This window comes from Oncorhynchus clarkii, chromosome 17, assembly GCF_045791955.1.
Source record: "Oncorhynchus clarkii lewisi isolate Uvic-CL-2024 chromosome 17, UVic_Ocla_1.0, whole genome shotgun sequence".
Taxonomy (NCBI): domain Eukaryota; kingdom Metazoa; phylum Chordata; class Actinopteri; order Salmoniformes; family Salmonidae; genus Oncorhynchus; species Oncorhynchus clarkii.
The window spans coordinates 9,590,671-9,613,759 of NC_092163.1; the positions used below are offsets into that span (position 1 = coordinate 9,590,671).

Consider the following 23,089-nt stretch of genomic DNA (forward strand, 5'->3'; position numbering starts at 1 on the left):
CCAGTTTCCCTCAGGCCTGAGAGGAAGGGGTTGTTGTAGAGCCAGTTTCCCCCAGGTCTCAGAGGAAGGGGTTGTTGTAGAGCCAGTTTCCCTCAGGACTCAGAGGAAGGGGTTGTTGTAGAGCCAGTTTCCCTCAGGTCTCAGAGGAAGGGGTTGTTGTAGAGCCAGTTTCCCCCAGGCCTCAGAGGAAGGGGTTGTTGTAGAGCCAGTTTCCCTCAGGACTCAGAGGAAGGGGTTGTTGTAGAGCCAGTTTCCCTCAGGGCTCAGAGGAAGGGGTTGTTGTAGAGCCAGTTTCCCTCAGGTCTCAGAGGAAGGGGTTGTTGTAGAGCCAGTTTCCCTCAGGACTCAGAGGAAGGGGTTGTTGTAGAGCCAGTTTCCCTCAGGCCTCAGAGGAAGGGGTTGTTGTAGAGCCAGTTTCCCCAGGCCTGAGAGGAAGGGGTTGTTTTAGAGCCAGTTGCCTCTCCATCTCCCCTCAGGACTCAGAGGAAGGGGTTGTGGCTGTGTGTGTGAGATTGGGGCGGGACGCGGTGGGCTGGGGCGGGGGAGAGGGGGAGGAGGGGATGGGGGAGGTTAGAGGGGAGGTCCAGGAGGCCGGGGGAGGGCTGGGTGTGGTGTGGGAGAGGGAGGGGGAGAGAGGGGCTGTAGGGGAGGGTGTGAGGGGGGAGTGGGGAGGTGGAACAGGGACGGAGCATCTGGTTGAGTGTGAGACGGGGCTGGTCACAGTGGAATGGGTTGGTGGGAGAGGGAACACTCAGACCTGGAGAGAGAGACAGATCTATAACACCAACTTATAGTATTTAGACATTGGCAGTGTGAGTTGATTTTTTTGACAGTAGAGGTGTGAGTGTGTGTGTCTCCTCACCTAAAAGGAAGGGGTTGTTGTGGGTCCTGCTAGGAGGATTAGGGGGTGTGTGTGTGTGTGTGTGTGTGTGTGTGTGTGTGTGTGTGTCTCCTCACCTAAGAGGAAAGGGTTGTTGTGGGTCCTACTAGGAGGATTAGGGGGGATGAGTGTGTGTATGTGTGTGTGTGTGTGTGTGTGTCTCCTCACCTAAGAGGAAGGGGTTGTTGTGGGTCCTACTAGGAGGATTAGGGGGGATGAGTGTGTGTATGTGTGTGTGTGTGTGTCCTCACCTAAGAAGAAGGGGTTGTTGTGGGTCCTGCTAGGAGGATTAGGGGGGGTGAGTGTGTGTGTGTGTGTGTGTGTGTGTCTCCTCACCTAAGAGGAAGGGGTTGTTGTGGGTCCTACTAGGAGGATTAGGGGGGTGAGTGTGTGTGTGTGTGTGTGTGTGTGTGTGTGTGTCTCCTCACCTAAGAGGAAGGGGTTGATGTGGGTCCTGCTAGGAGGATTAGGGGGGGGGTGTGTGTGTGTGTGTGTGTGTGTGTGTGTGTGTGTGTGTCTCCTCACCTAAGAGGAAGGGGTTGATGTGGGTCCTGCTAGGAGGATTAAGGGGGGTGAGTGTGTGTGTGTGTGTGTGTGTGTGTGTGTGTATCTCCTCACCTAAGAGGAAGGGGTTGTTGTGGGTCCTGCTAGGAGGATTAGGGGGGGTGAGTGTGTATCTCCTCACCTAAGAGGAAGGGGTTGTTGTGGGTCCTGCTAGGAGGATTAGGGGGGATGAGAGTGTGTGTGTGTGTGTGTGTGTGTGTGTGTGTGTGTGTGTGTGTGTGTGTGTGTGTGTGTGTGTGTGTGTGTGTGTGTGTGTGTATCTCCTCACCTAAGAGGAAGGGGTTGTTGTGGGTCCTGCTAGGAGGATTAGGGGGGATGAGTGCGTCCAGGTTGACGAGCGACGCCCCCGTAGGTCCCAGGAAGGCTTCTGGGGTGCGACACATCCGGGGGGCCGCGTAGCCCTGGGGGGGGGCGAGACGGGACAGGTCAAACATCTCCGGACTGCCCCCCCCTCGCCCGTTCACCTCGGGGGACAGGACACGCTCCCCAAACAGGTCTGGGCCTGTGGAAGGGGAGGTAATGACATCAGCAGGAAAACATGCAGTATAAACACAACATATACATACTGGAAGACAAACAAGTGTGTGTGTGTGTGTGTGTGTGTGTGTGTGTGTGTGTGTGTGTGTGTGTGTGTGTGTGTGTGTGTGTGTGTGTACCAGTAGGACTGCCAGGTTGAGGTGGTCCCTCTTCTCCTTTACACTCCTCCTCCTCCCTGACAGAGAAGGGATCCGTCCTATCAGTACCGTCCCCTGTAAGAGGGTGCGGGCTCTCCCAGCCGTGATTGACAGGGCTGGATGATGATGTGGGTGGAGCTTCCCAGGTGGGAGAGCGTGACGGAGCCCAAGGATTGGCTGGGCTGCTGGAGGAGGGGCGGGTCTTCCAGGGACTACCAATCACAGGAGTGTTGGAGTGGACTGCTGTTGAGAGAGAGAGAGTGCGCACGTTTTGCAATGCAGAGTTTTCATAGCAGAGCATGTGTGTGTGTGTGTGTGTGTGGGTGGGGGGGGGGAGCGTGTACCACTCACCCACAGAGTCCCAGGGGTCAGAGGTCACAGCAGGCTGGGCGTCCCAGAGGTCGTCAGCTGGGGGCGGAGCCTCAGAGGGGCCAAAGATATCCACCAGATTCAAAATGGCGGACTGGAGAGAAACAGAATCACAAACATCTGGTTGTCAAGGAGACGCTGCCTTCAGAGTCACGGGCTGATTGTCCAGCAGCTATGGGGCACAACAGACCGGCTTAAGATTGTCCACAACATGTAAACCAACATGTTTATTCAAACCAGAAATACTTTTGCACCATGAGCACTTGTTGTCTCTCAAATACATCGTTACAGCGGTTGGTTAGCTAACTAGCGGATTTTTGCCATGTCAGCATAGACGAGTCAAAACAAGACAACATGGTATCAACAAGACAACATGGTATCAACAACAAGTCAACATGCTATCAACAACAAGACAAAACAAGACAACATGGTATCAACAACAAGACAAAACAAGATAACATGATATCAACAACAAGACAACATGGTATCATCAACAAGTCAACATGGTATCAACAACAAGACAAAACAAGACAACATGGTATCAACAACAAGACAACATGGTATCAACAACAAGACAACATGGTATCAACAACAAGACAAAACAAGATAACATGGTATCAACAAGACAACATGGTATCAACAACAATACAACATGGTATCAACAACAAGACAAAACAAGACAACATGGTATCAACAACAAGACAAAACAAGATTACATGGTATCAACAACAAGACAACATGGTATCAACAACAAGACAAAACAAGACAACATGGTATCAACAACAAGACAAAACAAGACAACATGGTATCAACAAGACAACATGGTATCAACAACAAGATAACATGGTATCAACAACAAGACAAAACAAGACAACATGGTATCAACAACAAGCCAACATGGTATCAACAACAAGACAAAACAAGACAACATGTTATCAACAACAAGACAACACAAGATAACATGGTATCAACAAGACAACATGGTATCAACAACAAGACAACATGGTATCAACAACAAGACAAAACAAGACAACACAAGATAACATGGTATCAACAACAAGACAACATGGTATCAACAACAAGACAAAACAAGACAACATAGTATCAACAACAAGACAACACAAGATAACATGGTATCAACAACAAGACAACATGGTATCAACAACAAGACAACATGGTATCAACAACAAGACAACATGGTATCAACAACAAGACAACACAAGACAACATAGTATCAACAACAAGACAACACAAGATAACATGGTATCAACAACCAGACAACATGGTATCAACAACAAGACAACATGGTATCAACAACAAGACAACATGGTATCAACAACAAGACAACACAAGACAACATGGTACCAACAACAAGACAACATGGGATCAACAACAAGACAAAACAAGACAACATGGTATCAACAACAAGACAACACAAGATAACATGGTATCAACAACAAGACAATATGGTATCAACAACAAGACAAAACAAGATAACATGGTATCAACAACAAGACAACATGGTATCAACAACAAGACAACACAAGACAACATGGTATCAACAACAAGACAACACAAGATAACATGGTATCAACAACAAGACAAAACAAGACAACATGGTATCAACAACAAGACAACACAAGATAACATGGTATCAACAACAAGACAACATGGTATCAACAACAAGACAACATGGTATCAACAAGACAAAACAAGACAACATGGTATCAACAACAAGACAACACAAGACAACATGGTATCAACAACAAGACAACATGGTATCAACAACAATACAACATGGTATCAACAACAAGACAAAACAAGACAACATGGTATCAACAACAAGACAAAACAAGATTACATGGTATCAACAACAAGACAACATGGTATCAACAACAAGACAAAACAAGACAACATGGTATCAACAACAAGACAACATGGTATCAACAACAAGACAAAACAACATGTTATCAACAACAAGACAACACAAGATAACATGGTATCAACAACAAGACAACATGGTATCAACAACAAGACAACATGGTATCAACAACAAGACAAAACAAGACAACACAAGATAACATGGTATCAACAAGACAACATGGTATCAACAACAAGACAAAACAACATAGTATCAACAACAAGACAACACAAGATAACATGGTATCAACAACAAGATAACATGGTATCAACAACAAGACAACATGGTATCAACAACAAGACAACATGGTATCAACAACAAGACAAAACAAGACAACATGGTATCAACAACAAGACAACACGAGATAACATGGTATCAACAACAAGATAACATGGTATCAACAACAAGACAACATGGTATCAACAACAAGACAACATGGTATCAACAACAAGACAACATGGTATCAACAACAAGACAACACAAGACAACATGGTACCAACAACAAGACAACATGGTATCAACAACAAGACAACATGGGATCAACAACAAGACAAAACAAGACAACATGGTATCAACAACAAGACAACACAAGATAACATGGTATCAACAACAAGACAACATGGTATCAACAACAAGACAACACAACATGGTATCAACAACAAGACAACACAAGATAACATGGTATCAACAACAAGACAAAACAAGACAACATGGTATCAACAACAAGACAACACAAGATAACATGGTATCAACAAGACAAAACAAGACAACATGGTATCAACAACAAGACAACACAAGACAACATGGTATCAACAACAAGACAACATGGTATCAACAACAAGACAACACAAGATAACATGGTATCAACAACAAGACAAAACAAGACAACATGGTATCAACAACAAGACAACACAAGACAACATGGTATCAACAACAAGACAACATGGTATCAACAACAAGATAAAACAAGCTGAAATGATCCCCCACAACGCAGCTATCTGACCTTCAGAATCATAACAAAGCATATCTCTCTCTCTTTCTCCCTCCCTCCCTCCCTCCCTCTCCCTCTCCAAGTGAAGTAGATGATATACAAAAGTAAACAGTAAACATTACACTCACAAAAGTTACAAATGTCATTATGTATATATACAGTGTTGTAACAATGTATAAATGGTTAAAGTACAAAAGGGAAAATAAATAAACATAAATATGGGTTGTATTTACAATGGTGTTTGTTCTTCACTGGTTGCCCTTTTCTTTCACCCAGTAGATATTGGAGTTTATCAAAATTGGATTTGTTTTCAAATTCTTTGTGGATCTGTGTAATCTGAGGGAAATATGTCTCTCTAATATGGTCATACATTTGGCAGGAGGTTAGGAAGTGCAGCTCAGTTTCCACCTCATTTTGTGGGCAGTGAGCACATAGCCTGTCTTCCCTTGAGAGCCATGTCTGCCTACGGCGGCCTTTCTCAATAGCAAGGCTATGCTCACTGAGTCTGTACATAGTCAAAGCTTTCCTTAAGGTTGGGTCAGTCACAGTGGTCAGGTATTCTGCCGCTGTGTACTCTCTGTTTAGGGCCAAATAGCAGTCTAGTTTGCTCTGTTTTTTTTGTTAATTCTTTCCAATGTGTCAAGTAATTATCTTTTTGTTTTGTCTAATTGTGTTGCTGTCCTGGGGCTCTGTCTGTGTGGTGTGTTTATGAACAGAGTCCCAGGACCAGCTTGCTAAGGGGACTCTTCTCCATGCTCATCTCTCTGTGGGTGATGGCTTTGTTATGTAAGGTTTGGGAATCGCTTCTCTGTCTCTCTGTGTCACTCACACACCCCCCCTCACCTCCCCTCACACCCCCTTACACACCCCCTCACCTCCCCTCACACCCCCTTACCTCCCCACTCACCTCCCCTGTCCCTGTGTGACTGTCCCTTCTGTTCTCGTCCAGGGCTCTCTGCAAAAACGACTCGTCTCCTTGGAGACACCGCTGGTCCTGCAGAGGCGGCCAGGTGACATCATCAACACAGTTTCCATGGAGACACTGTGGACACACGATGCAGACATGACACACACACACACACACACACACACACACACACACACATTACAGTTCTTTTAACTATATTTTAGGAAAGCAACTGAACTGTTAGAAAGAAAGATAGAAAGGAAAAGGGATTGATATTATCAGCCAGTGAAGAGGAAGCAGAAGGACAAAGTTAAGGTCACCTCAACCATATGTAATGGAGAGGAGGGAGGGAGGAGGAGGAGGAGGAGAGGAGGGAGAGGAGAAGAGGAGGGAGGAGAGGAGGGAGAGGAGTAGAGGAGGGAGGGAGAGGAGGAGGGAGGAGAGGGGGGAGGGGAGAGGAGGAGGAGGAGAAGAGGAGGGAGGGAGGAGGAGGAGAGGAGAGGAGAGGAGAGGAGAGGAGAGGAGAGGAGAGGAGAGGAGAGGAGAGGAGGAGAGAGGGAGGAGAGGGAGGGAAAAGGATGAGGAGAGGAGGGAGGGAGAGGAGAAGAGGAGGGAGGGAGTGGAGGAGGAGAGGAGAGGAGAAGAGGAGGGAGAGAGAGGAGAAGGGAGTGGAGGAGGAGAGGAGAGAGGGAGAGGAGAAGAGGAGGGAGGGAGGGAGAGGAGGAGGGCGTGGAGGAGAGGAGGGAGTGAGAGGAGAGAGGGAGAGGAGGAGAGGGAGTGGAGAAGATGAGGAGAGGATGGAGTGGAGGAGAGGAGGGAGGGAGGGAGGAGAGGGAGGGAAAGGAAGAGAGGAGAGAGGGAGAGGAGGAGAGGGAGAGGGAGGGATGAGGAGGAGGAGAGGGAGGGATGAGGAGAGGGAGGGATGAGGAGGAGGAGAGGGAGGGATGAGGAGAGGGAGGGAAAGGAAGAGAGGAGAGAGGGAGAGAAGGGAGAGGAGGAGAGGGAGAGGGAGGGATGAGGAGGAGGAGAGGGAGGGATGAGGAGAGGGAGGGAAAGGAAGAGAGGAGAGAGGAAGAGAAGGGAGAGGAGGAGAGGGAGAGGGAGGGATGAGGAGGAGGAGAGGGAGGGAAAGGAAGAGAGGAGAGAGGGAGAGGAGGGAGAGGAGGAGAGGGAGAGGGAGGGATGAGGAGGAGGAGAGGGAGGGATGAGGAGGAGGAGAGGGAGGAAGGGATGAAGGGAATATGGTAGATTAAACTAGGAGAAGGAGCCGACAGAGGTAAGGATGGAATCTGGCGGGGGACAGAATAGTTAGTTAGAGGACAGGATTCACATGGCACTGCAGGAGGTTACCATATACACACTGGTGAAGCAGGCAGAGGAGGGACAATCTGCAGTGTGTGTGTGTGTGTGTGTGTGTATACCTGCTCGTGCTCCTCTTTGCTAAGGCTCAGAGCTATCTGGAGCTGTGTGTCATCTGTCTCCATAGCAATGGGAGGAGGTGGGGCCAGCTGAAGAGGGGTTGTGTCAGTGATTAACATCTGACTAACCAATGACCATTCAGCATTAATCAGGAGAGAGAAATAGAGAGAGAGAGAGAGAAGAGAGGAGACAGAGAGGAGAGAGACCATCTGCAGTATGAACCTAGGGAGTAAGAGGGTAACCACAGCAACACACTTTCCCACATCACTGCTAAGGAACGGACACAGCAGGGTTGTATTCATTAGTGCACACGGTAGCTACATGTTTTTGCAACGTAAAAACAAAAACAAGCTTTTCCTATTGGACAAGTTCATGTAGTCCCCCCCCCAACGTTTGCTTCCCTTTGGGCCCTAGTTAATACACCCCAGCAGCTGTGTGTCGTCTGTCCCACCACACAGTGGTGCTGTTGAGCTCATTGAGCTGGTGATATCGCTGATATGACAGATGCACTCTGAGAGGAGGTGTAGGAGTCCAGCCCACCTCACTGACTCACACTTCAGAATGTGTGTGTGTGTTTCACCTTCTCACTCTCCTCTCTGCTCATGGCCAGGGCCAGCTGTAACTGTAGCTCCTCCTCTCCGCTGGTCTGGGGGCGGGCCTGTTCTAGATCAGACGCTTCACGAGGAGAGGATGAAGAGGCTGGGGGAGAGAGAGAGAGATGGGGGAGAGTTGGGGGAGGGAGAGAGCGAGAGAGACAGAGAGAGAAACAAGGGAGACAGAAACAGATATAGAGAGGATAATATTAGTCAGTTGTCTTGTGTTATTCATAGCTTTAATCTATTTCATTGATTGTCCAGACTCCATTTGTGCTGTGTGTGTGCATGAAGTTGTGTGGTCGTGCTTGAATATACTCAGTTAAATGAGAGGTTTAAAATGAGCACACACAGGTGAAGTAAAAGTCTATAAAGTATCATTCTGAATGTGGTACTACACTAAAGGGATGGTATTAAAGTCTACACTCACAGTTAAAGGGGAAGTATTAATGTCTACACTCACAGTTAAAGGGGAAGTATTAATGTCTACACTCACAGTTAAAGGGGAAGTATTAAAGTCTACACTTACAGTTAAAGGGGAAGTATTAAAGTCTACACTTACAGTTAAAGGGGAAGTATTAATGTCTACACTCACAGTTAAAGGGGAAGTATTAATGTCTACACTCACAGTTAAAGGGGAAGTATTAAAGTCTACACTCACAGTTAAAGGGGAAGTATTAATGTCTACACTCACAGTTAAAGGGGAAGTATTAAAGTCTACACTCACAGTTAAAGGGGAAGTATTAATGTCTACACTCACAGTTAAAGGGGAAGTATTAATGTCTACACTCACAGTTAAAGGGGAAGTATTAAAGTCTACACTCACAGTTAAAGGGGAAGTATTAATGTCTACACTCACAGTTAAAGGGGAAGTATTAATGTCTACACTCACAGTTAAAGGGGAAGCGTTAAAGTCTACACTCACAGTTAAAGGGGAAGTATTAATGTCTACACTCACAGTTAAAGGGGAAGTATTAATGTCTACACTCACAGTTAAAGGGGAAGCGTTGATGTCTACACTCACAGTTAAAGGGGAAGTATTAATGTCTACACTCACAGTTAAAGGGGAAGTGTTAAAGTCTACACTCACAGTTAAAGGGGAAGTATTAATGTCTACACTCACAGTTAAAGGGGAAGTATTAATGTCTACACTCACAGTTAAAGGGGAAGCGTTGATGTCTACACTCACAGTTAAAGGGGAAGTATTAATGTCTACACTCACAGTTAAAGGGGAAGTGTTAAAGTCTACACTCACAGTTAAAGGGGAAGTATTAATGTCTACACTCACAGTTAAAGGGGAAGCGTTGATGTCTACACTCACAGTTAAAGGGGAAGTATTAATGTCTACACTCACAGTTAAAGGGGAAGTATTAATGTCTACACTCACAGTTAAAGGGGAAGTGTTAATGTCTACACTCACAGTTAAAGGGGAAGTATTAATGTCTACACTCACAGTTAAAGGGGAAGTATTAATGTCTACACTCACGGTTAAAGGGGAAGTGTTAAAGTCTACACTCACAGTTAAAGGGGAAGTATTAATGTCTACACTCACAGTTAAAGGGGAAATGTTAAAGTCTACACTCACAGTTAAAGGGGAAATGTTAAAGTCTACACTCACAGTTAAAGGGGAAATGTTAAAGTCTACACTCACAGTTAAAGGGGAAGTATTAATGTCTACACTCACAGTTAAAGGGGAAGTATTAATAACATTTATATAAGGTAGCTACACTCACAGTTAAAGGGGAAGGGCGGTGCAGTTGCCATACCAGGCGGTGTCAGCCCGCCAGGATGCTCTCGATTGTGCATCTCTTTTGGTGACAAGGGGGAAATGTTCTACACCGGCCAGCTGTCTACACTCACAGTTAAAGGGGAAGTATTAATGTCTACACTCACAGTTAAAGGGGAAGTATTAATGTCTACACTCACAGTTAAAGGGGAAGTATTAATGTCTACACTCACAGTTAAAGGGGAAGTATTAATGTCTACACTCACAGTTAAAGGGGAAGTATTAATGTCTACACTCACAGTTAAAGGGGAAGTATTAATGTCTACACTCACAGTTAAAGGAGGAGGGCGAGCCCCGGGAGCGGATGAACTCTTCCCCGTAGTGAGCTGCCATATTTGGCTGGCTGGTCCTTCGCCCTGGTTGGTACGCTGGAGGTACCACTCCATGTCCCATCCCTCCTCCTCCTCCCCCCGTCCCTCCTCCTCCTCCCCCCGTCCCTCCTCCTCCCCCTGTTCCAGCCGTCATGCGTTCTTTAGTGGTCAACGCCTGGCTCCTCTCCAGTCTGAGCCGTTCCTCGTCCCTGAGTAGAGACACCAGCTGGCGGGCCTTCTCCCTCACGTTGCCCCCCTGGTCCCGGCCGTCCCGGTCCATGTACTGGAAGTCCCGCAGCGTCTACACGGAGACATGATGATGAGGATTTAATATTACATTCATTCCTTTGCATTATATCATATACACATAATGATTGACATATTTTCATTAAAAACGTTGTTTTGATGAAATTATTCATACTATTTCATCCGTCCACAAGATAATAGTCCCGACACAAATCTAGGGTTGCTATCCAAGCCGGCTCGTTATATCGGTTCGGTAGCCAGTCCTTTTTGTTCTGTACTTATGGATGCGACCCAATAGTTGGTTCTATGAGCCATAAAGGCGTTTACCTGGCTGACAACGGTCTGGTCCCTTGCTGGCTAGCTAGCCAACTAGGGTTTGATCTGTATCTATGGATAGTTGGTTAGACATGTACCTGGCTGACAACGTTCTGGTCCCTTGCTGGCTAGCTAGCCAACTAGGGTTTGTTCTGTATCTATGTATAGTTGGTTAGACATGTACCTAGCTAGCCAACTAGGGTTTGATCTGTATCTATGTATAGTTGGTTAGACATGTACCTAGCTAGCCAACTACGGTTTGATCTGTATCTATGTATAGTTGGTTAGACATGTACCTGGCTGACAACGGTCTGGTCCCTTACTGGCTAGCTAGCCAACTAGGGTTTGATCTGTATCTATGTATAGTTGGTTAGACATGTACCTAGCTAGCCAACTAGGGTTTGATCTGTATCTATGTATAGTTGGTTAGACATGTACCTGGCTAGCCAACTAGGGTTTGATCTGTATCTATGTCTAGTTGGTTAGACATGTACCTAGCTAGCCAACTAGGGTTTGATCTGTATCTATGTCTAGTTGGTTAGACATGTACCTGGCTGACAACGGTCTGGCCCCTTGCTGGCTAGCTAGCCAACTAGGGTTTGATCTGTATCTATGTCTAGTTGGTTAGACATGTACCTGGCTGACAACGGTCTGGTCCCTTGCTGGCTAGCTAGCCAACTAGGGTTTGATCTGTATCTATGGATAGTTGGTTAGACATGTACCTGGCTGACAACGGTCTGGTCCCTTGCTGGCTAGCTAGCCAACTACGGTTTGATCTGTATCTATGTCTAGTTGGTTAGACATGTACCTGGATGACAACGTGCTGGTCCCTTGCTGGCTAGCTAGCCAACTAGGGTTTGATCTGTATCTATGGATAGTTGGTTAGACATGTACCTGGATGACAACGTGCTGGTCCCTTGCTGGCTAGCTAGCCAACTAGGGTTGATCTGTATCTATGGATAGTTGGTTAGACATGTACCTGGCTGACAACGTGCTGGTCCCTTGCTGGCTAGCTAGCCAACTAGGGTTTGATCTGTATCTATGGATAGTTGGTTAGACATGTACCTGGCTGACAACGTGCTGGTCCCTTGCTGGCTAGCTAGCCAACTAGGGTTTGATCTGTATCTATGTCTAGTTGGTTAGACATGTACCTAGCTAGCCAACTAGGGTTTGATCTGTATCTATGTCTAGTTGGTTAGACATGTACCTAGCTAGCCAACTAGGGTTTGATCTGTATCTATGTCTAGTTGGTTAGACATGTACCTAGCTAGCCAACTAGGGTTGATCTGTATCTATGTCTAGTTGGTTAGACATGTACCTAGCTAGCCAACTAGGGTTTGATCTGTATCTATGTCTAGTTGGTTAGACATGTACCTAGCTAGCCAACTAGGGTTGATCTGTATCTATGTCTAGTTGGTTAGACATGTACCTAGCTAGCCAACTAGGGTTGATCTGTATCTATGTATAGTTGGTTAGACATGTACCTAGCTAGCCAACTAGGGTTTGATCTGTATCTATGTATAGTTGGTTAGACATGTACCTGGATGACAACGTGCTGGTCCCTTGCTGGCTAGCTAGCCAACTACGGCTAACTTACAGTCACGTTGAACAGTGCAGCCAGAATAAAAGCAAAGTAGCTGCATTTGTTTATGCTGCTTTCTAGTGACAATTATTTGGATACATCCATAACAATGAGCTAATCAAGGATTCTTTGACCGTCCCCATAGGAGAACCCTTTTTAGTTCCAGGTAGAACCCTTTTTAGTTCCAGGTAGAACCCTTTTTGGCTCCAGGTAGAACCCTTTTGGGTTCCATGTAGAACCCTCTGTGGAAAGGGTTTTGCATGGAACACAAAAGGGTTCTACCTGAAACTAAAAAGGGTTCTCCTCAGAGGACGGCCGAATAACCCTTTAAGGTTCTCGATAGCACCTTTATTTCTCTGAGAGGAGAGTAGGAGTCCACTGCAGCATTTATATTATTTTGTGCCAGAACACCCTCCCCACCGTACCCCAGTTTCCCCCACCCACCTGTATGGTGAATGCGTTCTCGCTGCCATTTTGTGCCAGAACCCCCCCCCCCCCCACCGTACCCCAGTTTCCCTCACCCACCTGTATGGTGAATGAGTTCTCGCTGCCATTTTGTGCCAGAACACCCTCCCCACCGTACCCCAGTTTCCCCCACCCACCTGTATGGTGAATGCGTTCTCGCTGCCATTTTGTGCCAGAACACCCTCCCCCACCGTACCCCAGTTTCCCCCACCCACCTGTATGGTGAATGCGTTCTCGCGGCACTGCTGAGCCACTCTCTCCGAGCCGGTCTTGATCAAGTAGTCGAGCAGCGTCAGGGCCTAGTCATACAATAGAACTTTATTTCTACTGCACATTTCATACAGACACCACAACTCAAGATGCTGTACATACTAAACTAACATTTAAACTTAAATATATATCTAGATAAGAGATAATAAAAGCTGCATAGAATGATAAAAATGAGTACCAACTCACAGGAATAGGATAATAAAACAAGACCCAAAATAGACTGATTTAAAGCTGGAAAATGTAACTATTCCACATTCACATTCTCATTGAAAGCCAAGTCTCAGAAGCAGTAGATCTGCTCTATGTGCGCTATTTCTACGCTTCCCCTCTTAAGTCATTTTTTTGTGTGTGCATATTTTACTTTGGGTTTTGTACAGCAGCTTCAAACAGTTGAAAGGACAATATTTTTTTGGTTCTGGAAAATCTAATTCACAGCAGTTTAGATGGTACACGGGTTCTCTATACAATGGCTGCTTGTTTTGCCACTTAAACTATTAGGATTTTAGCAACCAGGAAATGGTAGCTGTAAATGGTGTCTATTTAAAGGTGTTTACCTTGTAGATGTAAATGGTGTCTATTTAAAAGGTGTTCACCTTGTAGATGTAAATGGTGTCTCTTTAAAGGTGTTGACCTTGTAGATGTAAATGGTGCCTCTTTAAAGGTGTTCACCTTGTAGATGTAAATGGTGCCTATTTAAAGGTGTTCACCTTGTAGATGTAAATGGTGCCTCTTTAAAAGGTGTTCACCTTGTAGATGTAAATGGTGTCTATTTAAAGGTGTTCACCTTGTAGATGTAAATGGTGTCTATTTAAAGGTGTTCACCTTGTAGATGTAAATGGTGTCTATTTAAAGGTGTTCACCTTGTAGATGTAAATGGTGTCTATTTAAAGGTGTTTACCTTGTAGATGTAAATGGTGTCTATTTAAAGGTGTTCACCTTGTAGATGTAAATGGTGTCTCTTTAAAAGGTGTTCACCTTGTAGATGTAAATGGTGTCTATTTAAAGGTGTTCACCTTGTAGATGTAAATGGTGTCTATTTAAAGGTGTTGACCTTGTAGATGTGAATGGTGTCTATTTAAAGGTGTTCACCTTGTAGATGTAAATGGTGTCTCTTTAAAAGGTGTTCACCTTGTAGATGTAAATGGTGTCTATTTAAAGGTGTTCACCTTGTAGATGTAAATGGTGTCTATTTAAAGGTGTTGACCTTGTAGATGTGAATGGTGTCTATTTAAAGGTGTTCACCTTGTAGATGTAAATGGTGTCTCTTTAAAAGGTGTTCACCTTGTAGATGTAAATGGTGTCTATTTAAAGGTGTTCACCTTGTAGATGTAAATGGTGTCTATTTAAAGGTGTTGACCTTGTAGATGTAAATGGTGTCTATTTAAAGGTGTTCACCTTGTAGATGTAAATGGTGTCTCTTTAAAAGGTGTTGACCTTGTAGATGTAAATGGTGTCTATTTAAAGGTGTTCACCTTGTAGATGTAAATGGTGTCTCTTTAAAGGTGTTCACCTTGTAGATGTAAATGGTGTCTCTTTAAAGGTGTTCACCTTGTAGATGTAAATGGTGTCTATTTAAAGGTGTTCACCTTGTAGATGTAAATGGTGTCTCTTTAAAGGTGTTCACCTTGTAGACGTGTCTCCAGTTCTTCCCGTGGTCGTTGAGGCGTTTCCAGACCATGCCCATGACCTCAGCAAACGCCACCACGTTAAAGGTGAGGTCAGCGATCTCTGACATCAGCGAGGAGGAGGGGCCCCACGGGTCGTTGGACGTCGCCTCGCGCACCTGGTTGAGGGAGGGACGGGTATTGGAATGAGAGAATGTAGTATCACACACCAGGTTTAGAAGAGGGGGGGGTACAACTTCTGCTAACATTTGACCTATAATGATGGGCTGCCTTCTCAACGCCCCAGTGTAGCAGGTGTGAAAGGTCGGGGCTACCAATAGTGTAGAAAGGCTTTGTAAGTAGTCAATAAATCATTAATGAACATGTATCAATGCATAGCTGAGTACGGGACCATCAAACTGAATAGCAAGCTACCTGACATTACATTACACCACAGTGTTACCTGACATTACACCACAGTGCTACCTGACATTACACCACAGTGCTACCTGACATTACATTACACCACAGTGCTACCTGACATTACATTACACCACAGTGCTACCTGACATTACATTACACCACAGTGCTACCTGACATTACATTACACCACAGTGTTACCTGACATGACACCACAGTGTTACCTGACATTACATTACATTACACCACAGTGCTACCGGACATTACACCACAGTGCTACCTGACATTACAGTACACCACAGTGTTACCTGACATGACACCACAGTGTTACCTGACATTACACCACAGTGTTACCTGACATTACAGTACACCACAGTGTTACCTGACATGACACCACAGTGTTACCTGACATTACACCACAGTGCTACCTGACATTACATTACACCACAGTGCTACCTGACATTACATTACACCACAGTGTTACCTGACATTACATTACACCACAGTGTTACCTGACATTACAGTACACCACAGTGTTACCTGACATTACATTACACCACAGTGTTACCTGACATGACACCACAGTGTTACCTGACATTACACCACAGTGCTACCTGACATTACATTACACCACAGTGCTACCTGACATTACATTACACCACAGTGTTACCTGACATTACACCACAGTGTTACCTGACATTACATTACACCACAGTGCTACCGGACATTACATTACACCACAGTGCTACCTGACATTACATTACACCACAGTGTTACCTGACATTACATTACACCACAGTGCTACCTGACATTACATTACACCACAGTGCTACCTGACATTACATTACACCACAGTGCTACCTGACATTACATTACACCACAGTGTTACCTGACATTACATTACACCACAGTGTTACCTGACATTACAGTACACCACAGTGTTACCTGACATTACATTACACCACAGTGTTACCTGACATGACACCACAGTGTTACCTGACATTACACCACAGTGCTACCGGACATTACATTACACCACAGTGCTACCTGACATTACATTACACCACAGTGTTACCTGACATTACATTACACCACAGTGTTACCTGACATTACATTACACCACAGTGCTACCGGACATTACATTACACCACAGTGCTACCTGACATTACATTACACCACAGTGTTACCTGACATTACATTACACCACAGTGCTACCTGACATTACATTACACCACAGTGCTACCTGACATTACATTACACCACAGTGCTACCTGACATTACACCACAGTGTTACCTGACATTACATTACACCACAGTGCTACCTGACATTACATTACACCACAGTGCTACCTGACATTACACCACAGTGTTACCTGACATTACATTACACCACAGTGTTACCTGACATTACATTACACCACAGTGTTACCTGACATTACATTACACCACAGTGCTACCTGACATTACACCACAGTGCTACCTGACATTACACCACAGTGCTACCTGACATTACACCACAGTGTTACCTGACATTACATTACATCACAGCGCTACCTGACATTACATTACACCACAGCGCTACCTGACATTACATTACACCACAGCGCTACCTGACATTACACCACAGTGTTACCTGACAATACACCACAGTGTTACCTGACATTACACCACAGCGCTACCTGACATTACACCACAGTGCTACCTGACATTACACCACAGTGTTACCTGACATTACATTACACCACAGCGCTACCTGACATTACATTACACCACAGCGCTACCTGACATTACATTACACCACAGCGCTACCTGACATTACATTACACCACAGCGCTACCTGACATTACATTACACCACAGTGCTACCTGACATTACATTACACCACAGTGTTACCTGACATTACACCAGTGTTACCTGACATTACATTACACCACAGTGTTACCTGACATTACATTACACCACAGTGCTACCTGACATTACATTACACCACAGTGCTACCTGACATTACATTACACCACAGTGTTACCTGACATTACACCACAGCGCTACCTGACATTACACCACAGTGCTACCTGACATTACACCACAGTGTTACCTGACATTACATTACACCACAGCGCTACCTGACATTACATTACACCACAGCGCTACCTGACATTACATTACACCACAGCGCTACCTGACATTACATTACACCACAGCGCTACCTGACATTACATTACACCACAGTGCTACCTGACATTACATTACACCACAGTGTTACCTGACATTACACCAGTGTTACCTGACATTACATTACACCACAGTGTTACCCGACATTACATTACACCACAGTGTTACCCGACATTACATTACACCACAGTGCTACCTGACATTACACCACAGTGCTACCTGACATTACATTACACCACAGCGCTACCTGACATTACATTACACCACAGCGCTACCTGACATTACATTACACCACAGCGCTACCTGACATTACACCACAGTGTTACCTGACAATACACCACAGTGTTACCTGACATTACATTACACCACAGCGCTACCTGACATTACATTACACCACAGCGCTACCTGACATTACATTACACCACAGCGCTACCTGACATTACATTACACCACAGTGTTACCTGACATTACATTACACCACAGCGCTACCTGACATTACACCACAGCGTTACCTGACATTACATTACACCACAGCGTTACCTGACATTACACCACAGCGCTACCTGACATTACACCACAGTGTTATTACCTAAATAATCCAGCCGGGGCCCTCAGCTTGGAACACACCAGGATAACACAACTTTCTACAACACACAGAAGGAAAGAATAAAATATAGTAGAGTTAGTTACAGTCACCTTGATCTCTGCCTCAGAGTAGTTGTGAACGATGTTCTTCACCTGGCGACGCAACGCTGAGGTCGTCATGGTGACTCGTGTTGGGGGGGGGGGTGGAGGGGCGTTAGGGGTGTAAGGTAAATGTTAGAGGGGGTGGGGTAAGGGGGTTGGGATGAAAGGGAGGAGGAGGGAGGTAGTTGAGGCGGTAGTCTCCGCTCTTTAGAGAGGGGGTCAGAGGCACCACTAGAAGAGAGAGACAGAGAGAGGGGGATAGGGAGGGAGAGAAGGAGAATGGAGAGAAAGACAAAAGAAACAGAGCGATAGTCAGACAATTAAATTCTAAAATAACAATTAAAATGTGTTAATACAAGTCAATCATCATCAACTCAACTGCTCCTTAGTTAATTAGCTAATTATCAAAGTAATATGACTACTAAACACTTCAACTGTTAAATAGCTAGTTACCATATTCCCCATATAGTGAACCCTATTCCCCATAGATTGAACCATATTCCCCATAGATTGAACCATATTCCATATATAGTGAACCATATTCCATATATAGTCAACCCTATTCCCCATAGATTGAACCCTATTCCCCATAGATTGAACCCTATTCCCCATAGATTGAACCATATTCCATATATAGTGAACCATATTCCATATATAGTGAACCATATTCCATATATAGTCAACCCTATTCCCCATATAGTGAACCCTATTCCCCATAGATTGAACCATATTCCATATATAGTGAACCATATTCCATATATAGTCAACCCTATTCCCCATATAGTGAACCCTATTCCCCATAGATTGAACCCTATTCCCCATAGATTGAACCATATTCCATATATAGTGAACCATATTCCATATATAGTGAACCCTATTCCTCATATAGTGAACCATATTCCCCATATAGTGAACCCTATTCCCCATATAGTGAACCCTATTCCCCATATAGTGAACCCTATTCCCCATATAGTGAACCCTATTCCTCATATAGTGAACCCTATTCCTCATATAGTGAACCATATTCCTCATATAGTGAACCCTATTCCCCATATAGTGAACCCTATTCCTCATATAGTGAACCCTATTCCCCATATAGTGAACCCTATTCCCCATAGATTGAACCATATTCCATATATAGTGAACCATATTCCATATATAGTGAACCATATTCCATATATAGTGAACCCTATTCCATATATAGTGAATCATATTCCTCATATAGTGAACCCTATTCCTCATATAGTGAACCATATTCCCCATATAGTGAACCCTATTCCCCATATAGTGAACCCTATTCCCCATATAGTGAACCATATTCCTCATATAGTGAACCCTATTCCCCATATAGTGAACCATAGTCCTCATATAGTGAACTCTATTCCCCATATAGTGAACCCTATTCCCCATATAGTGAACCCTATTCCCCATATAGTGAACCCAATTCCCCATATAGTGAACCCTATTCCCCATATAGTGAACCCTATTCCCCATATAGTGAACCCTATTCCCCATATAGTGAACCCTATTCCTCATATAGTGAACCCTATTCCATATATAGTGAACCCTATTCCTCACATATACTGAACCCTATTCCTCATATAGTGAACCCTATTCCCCATATAGTGAACCCTATTCCTCATATAGTGAACCCTATTCCTCATATAGTGAACCATATTCCTCATATAGTGAACCCTATTCCCCATATAGTGAACCCTATTCCCCATATAGTGAACCCAATTCCCCATATAGTGAACCCTATTCCCCATATAGTGAACCCTATTCCCCATATAGTGAACCCTATTCCCCATATAGTGAACCCTATTCCCCATATAGTGAACCCTATTCCATATATAGTGAACCCTATTCCTCACATATACTGAACCCTATTCCTCATATAGTGAACCCTATTCCCCATATAGTGAACCCTATTCCTCATATAGTGAACCCTATTCCTCATATAGTGAACCATATTCCTCATATAGTGAACCCTATTCCCCATATAGTGAACCCTATTCCTCATATAGTGAACCCTATTCCATATATAGTGAACCCTATTCCTCACATATACTGAACCCTATTCCTCATATAGTGAACCCTATTCCATATATAGTGAACCCTATTCCCCATATAGTGAACCATATTCCATATATAGTGAACCCTATTCCATATATAGTGAACCCTATTCCCCATATAGTGAATCATATTCCTCATATAGTGAACCCTATTCCATATATAGTGAACCCTATTCCTCATATAGTGAATCATATTCCTCATATAGTGAACCCTATTCCATATATAGTGAACCCTATTCCTCACATATACTGAACCCTATTCCTCATATAGTGAACCCTATTCCATATATAGTGAACCATATTCCATATATAGTGAACCATATTCCATATATAGTGAACCCTATTCCCCATATAGTGAACCCTATTCCCCATATAGTGAACCCTATTCCATATATAGTGAACCCTATTCCTCATATAGTGAATCATATTCCTCATATAGTGAACCCTATTCCCCATATAGTGAACCCTATTCCCCATATAGTGAATCATATTCCTCATATAGTGAACCATATTCCATATATAGTGAACCCTATTCCATATAGTGAACCCTATTCCCCATATAGTGAACCCAATTCCCCATATAGTGAACCCTATTCCCCATATAGTGAACCCTATTCCCCATATAGTGAACCCTATTCCCCATATAGTGAACCCTATTCCCCATATAGTGAACCCTATTCCATATATAGTGAACCCTATTCCTCACATATACTGAACCCTATTCCTCATATAGTGAACCCTATTCCCCATATAGTGAACCATATTCCATATATAGTGAACCCTATTCCCCATATAGTGAATCATATTCCTCATATAGTGAACCATATTCCATATATAGTGAACCATATTCCATTTAGTGCACTACTCTTAACAAGAGCCCTACAGGCCCTGGTCTAATGTAGTGTCCTTTAATGTGAACAGAGTGCCATTTGGGACGAATCCTGAAGAGACTAGATTGATTTATTGTCCTGTGGCCAATGCTGAATTTGTTGCCTTGCAGCCTGCAGACCAAATCAGTTTCCTGCAACAAATTCAGACTGAACCATTAGATACTAACCTAACCACTGATCTAGGACCAGATTACACTCCCATAATCATAACCTGAACCATTAGATACTAAACTAACCACTGATCTAGGACCAGATTACACTCCCATAATCATAACCTGAACCATTAGATACTAAACTAAACACTGATCTAGGACCAGATTACACTTCCCATTAGAGGGAAAACACATAACTGACCTTAGATCAGGGTGTAGGAGACTGAACCATATTCCACTTGTTAACAGGAAGTAGGTCATAAAAAGTGGCACTATTGATGTGTCTGGTAGAGCTTGGTCTTATCCAGGCCAACACACACACCCTCTCACACACAGGACACACACACACACCCTCTCACGCACAGGACACACACACACCCTCTCACTCACAGGACACACACACACCCTCTCACGCACAGGACACACACACACCCTCTCACGCACAGGACACACACACTGTAACCCACTTTCACATCTAAACTCATATATTACCAGAGACATTAGGGACTTCATCTCTTAAGAGCTGTGACTGTATTTCTTTCATGTATCTGGCTCCTGTGTACTTCAGACTGTGTTCACATCACAATTAACCCATTTAAACCAGTGTTTCTTCATCCTGGTTCTGGGGACCCAAACGGGGTGCATTTATATTTTGGCCTCAGCACGACACACTTGATCCCACTAATCACAGGTTTGATCATGAGTTGATGAGTGGAATCAGGTGTGTGAGTGCTATAGGGGCAAAAACTAAAATGTGTTGCCCTTTGGCTGCATTCACACAAGCAGACCAATTAGGATACTTTGTCCAATTATTGTCTCAGTTTGCAAACAGGCTTGTTCTACAGCCGTCCTCCAATAGGATGTTAGGATGAACAGAACAGTCACAGAATGCTTTGTCCTGCAGTAGTGCTGACTTCAGCAATATCACTGAAGAACTGCAATACACACTGAGAGAAAGAGAGAGAGGGAGAGAAAAAGAGAGAGAGGAAGGGAAAGGAGAGAGAGGGAGAGAAGAAGAGAGAGAGGGAGGGAAAGGAGAGGAGAGAGAGGGAGGGAAAGGAGAGAGGGAGAGAAGAAGAGAGAGAGGGAGGGAAAGGAGAGGAGAGAGAGGGAGAGAGGAAGGAAAAGGAGAGAGAGGGAGGGAAAGGAGAGGAGAGAGAGACTTGAGGACACAGAGAAAATAAAGAATAGAGACATCAGCAGTTCAATCAGTATCACCTTTCTGACAAATCATCTCTAGCTCTCTCTCTCTCTCTCTCACACACACACACACACACATCAATTTGGGTAGGCTGACACAAACATGACCTCCTTGCCAGTTCTCAATGAAGAGAGAGCGAGAGATGGCGAGATAGAGGAGAGAAAGGAGAGAGAGAGAGAGAGAGAGGGGGGAGAGAGAGGGGAGAGGAGAGAGAGGGGAGAGAGGGGGGAGAGAGGAGAGAGAGGAGAGAGAGGGGGAGAGAGAGGGGGAGAGAGAGGGGGAGAGAGAGAGAGGGGAGAGAGAGGAGAGAGGAGAGAGAGAGAAGAGAGATGGGAGGGAGAGAGGAGAGATGGGAGGGGGAGAGGTGAGAGAGAAAGAGAGGAGAGAGGGGAGAGAGGAGAGAGAGGGGAGAAACTTGAGGAGAAAATAAAGAATGGAGATATCAGCAGTTCAGAGATTTCAGTGAAGGGATGTAAAAGCACTGTTCTTGTTCTACCCTTGAATTCCTCTTTTCCCCCCCAGTAACATCAGTCCAATCAACATGGGCTGTCCCCTGTAAGGGTCCTTGTAGCAGACGAGTGACTGAGGATAGAGC

The 23,089-nt window shown here is 44.5% G+C and overlaps 1 protein-coding gene across 1 annotated transcript; it reads right to left on the reverse strand.

Annotated features, from left to right (window-relative positions):
- Positions 1-479: 479 nt before the first annotated feature.
- Positions 480-18,333, reverse strand: LOC139369551 (epsin-3-like). The gene is made up of 11 exons (XM_071108796.1): positions 18,186-18,333; positions 14,918-15,076; positions 13,239-13,322; positions 10,377-10,716; positions 8,306-8,424; positions 7,728-7,814; positions 6,307-6,441; positions 2,470-2,581; positions 2,101-2,361; positions 1,713-1,946; positions 480-757 (listed from the first exon to the last, which is right to left on the reverse strand). Exons 1-11 carry the CDS (start codon positions 18,252-18,254, stop codon positions 480-482), a joined length of 1,878 nt encoding a protein of 625 aa, XP_070964897.1. The 5' UTR covers positions 18,255-18,333.
- Between the last annotated feature and the right edge of the window lie 4,756 nt (positions 18,334-23,089).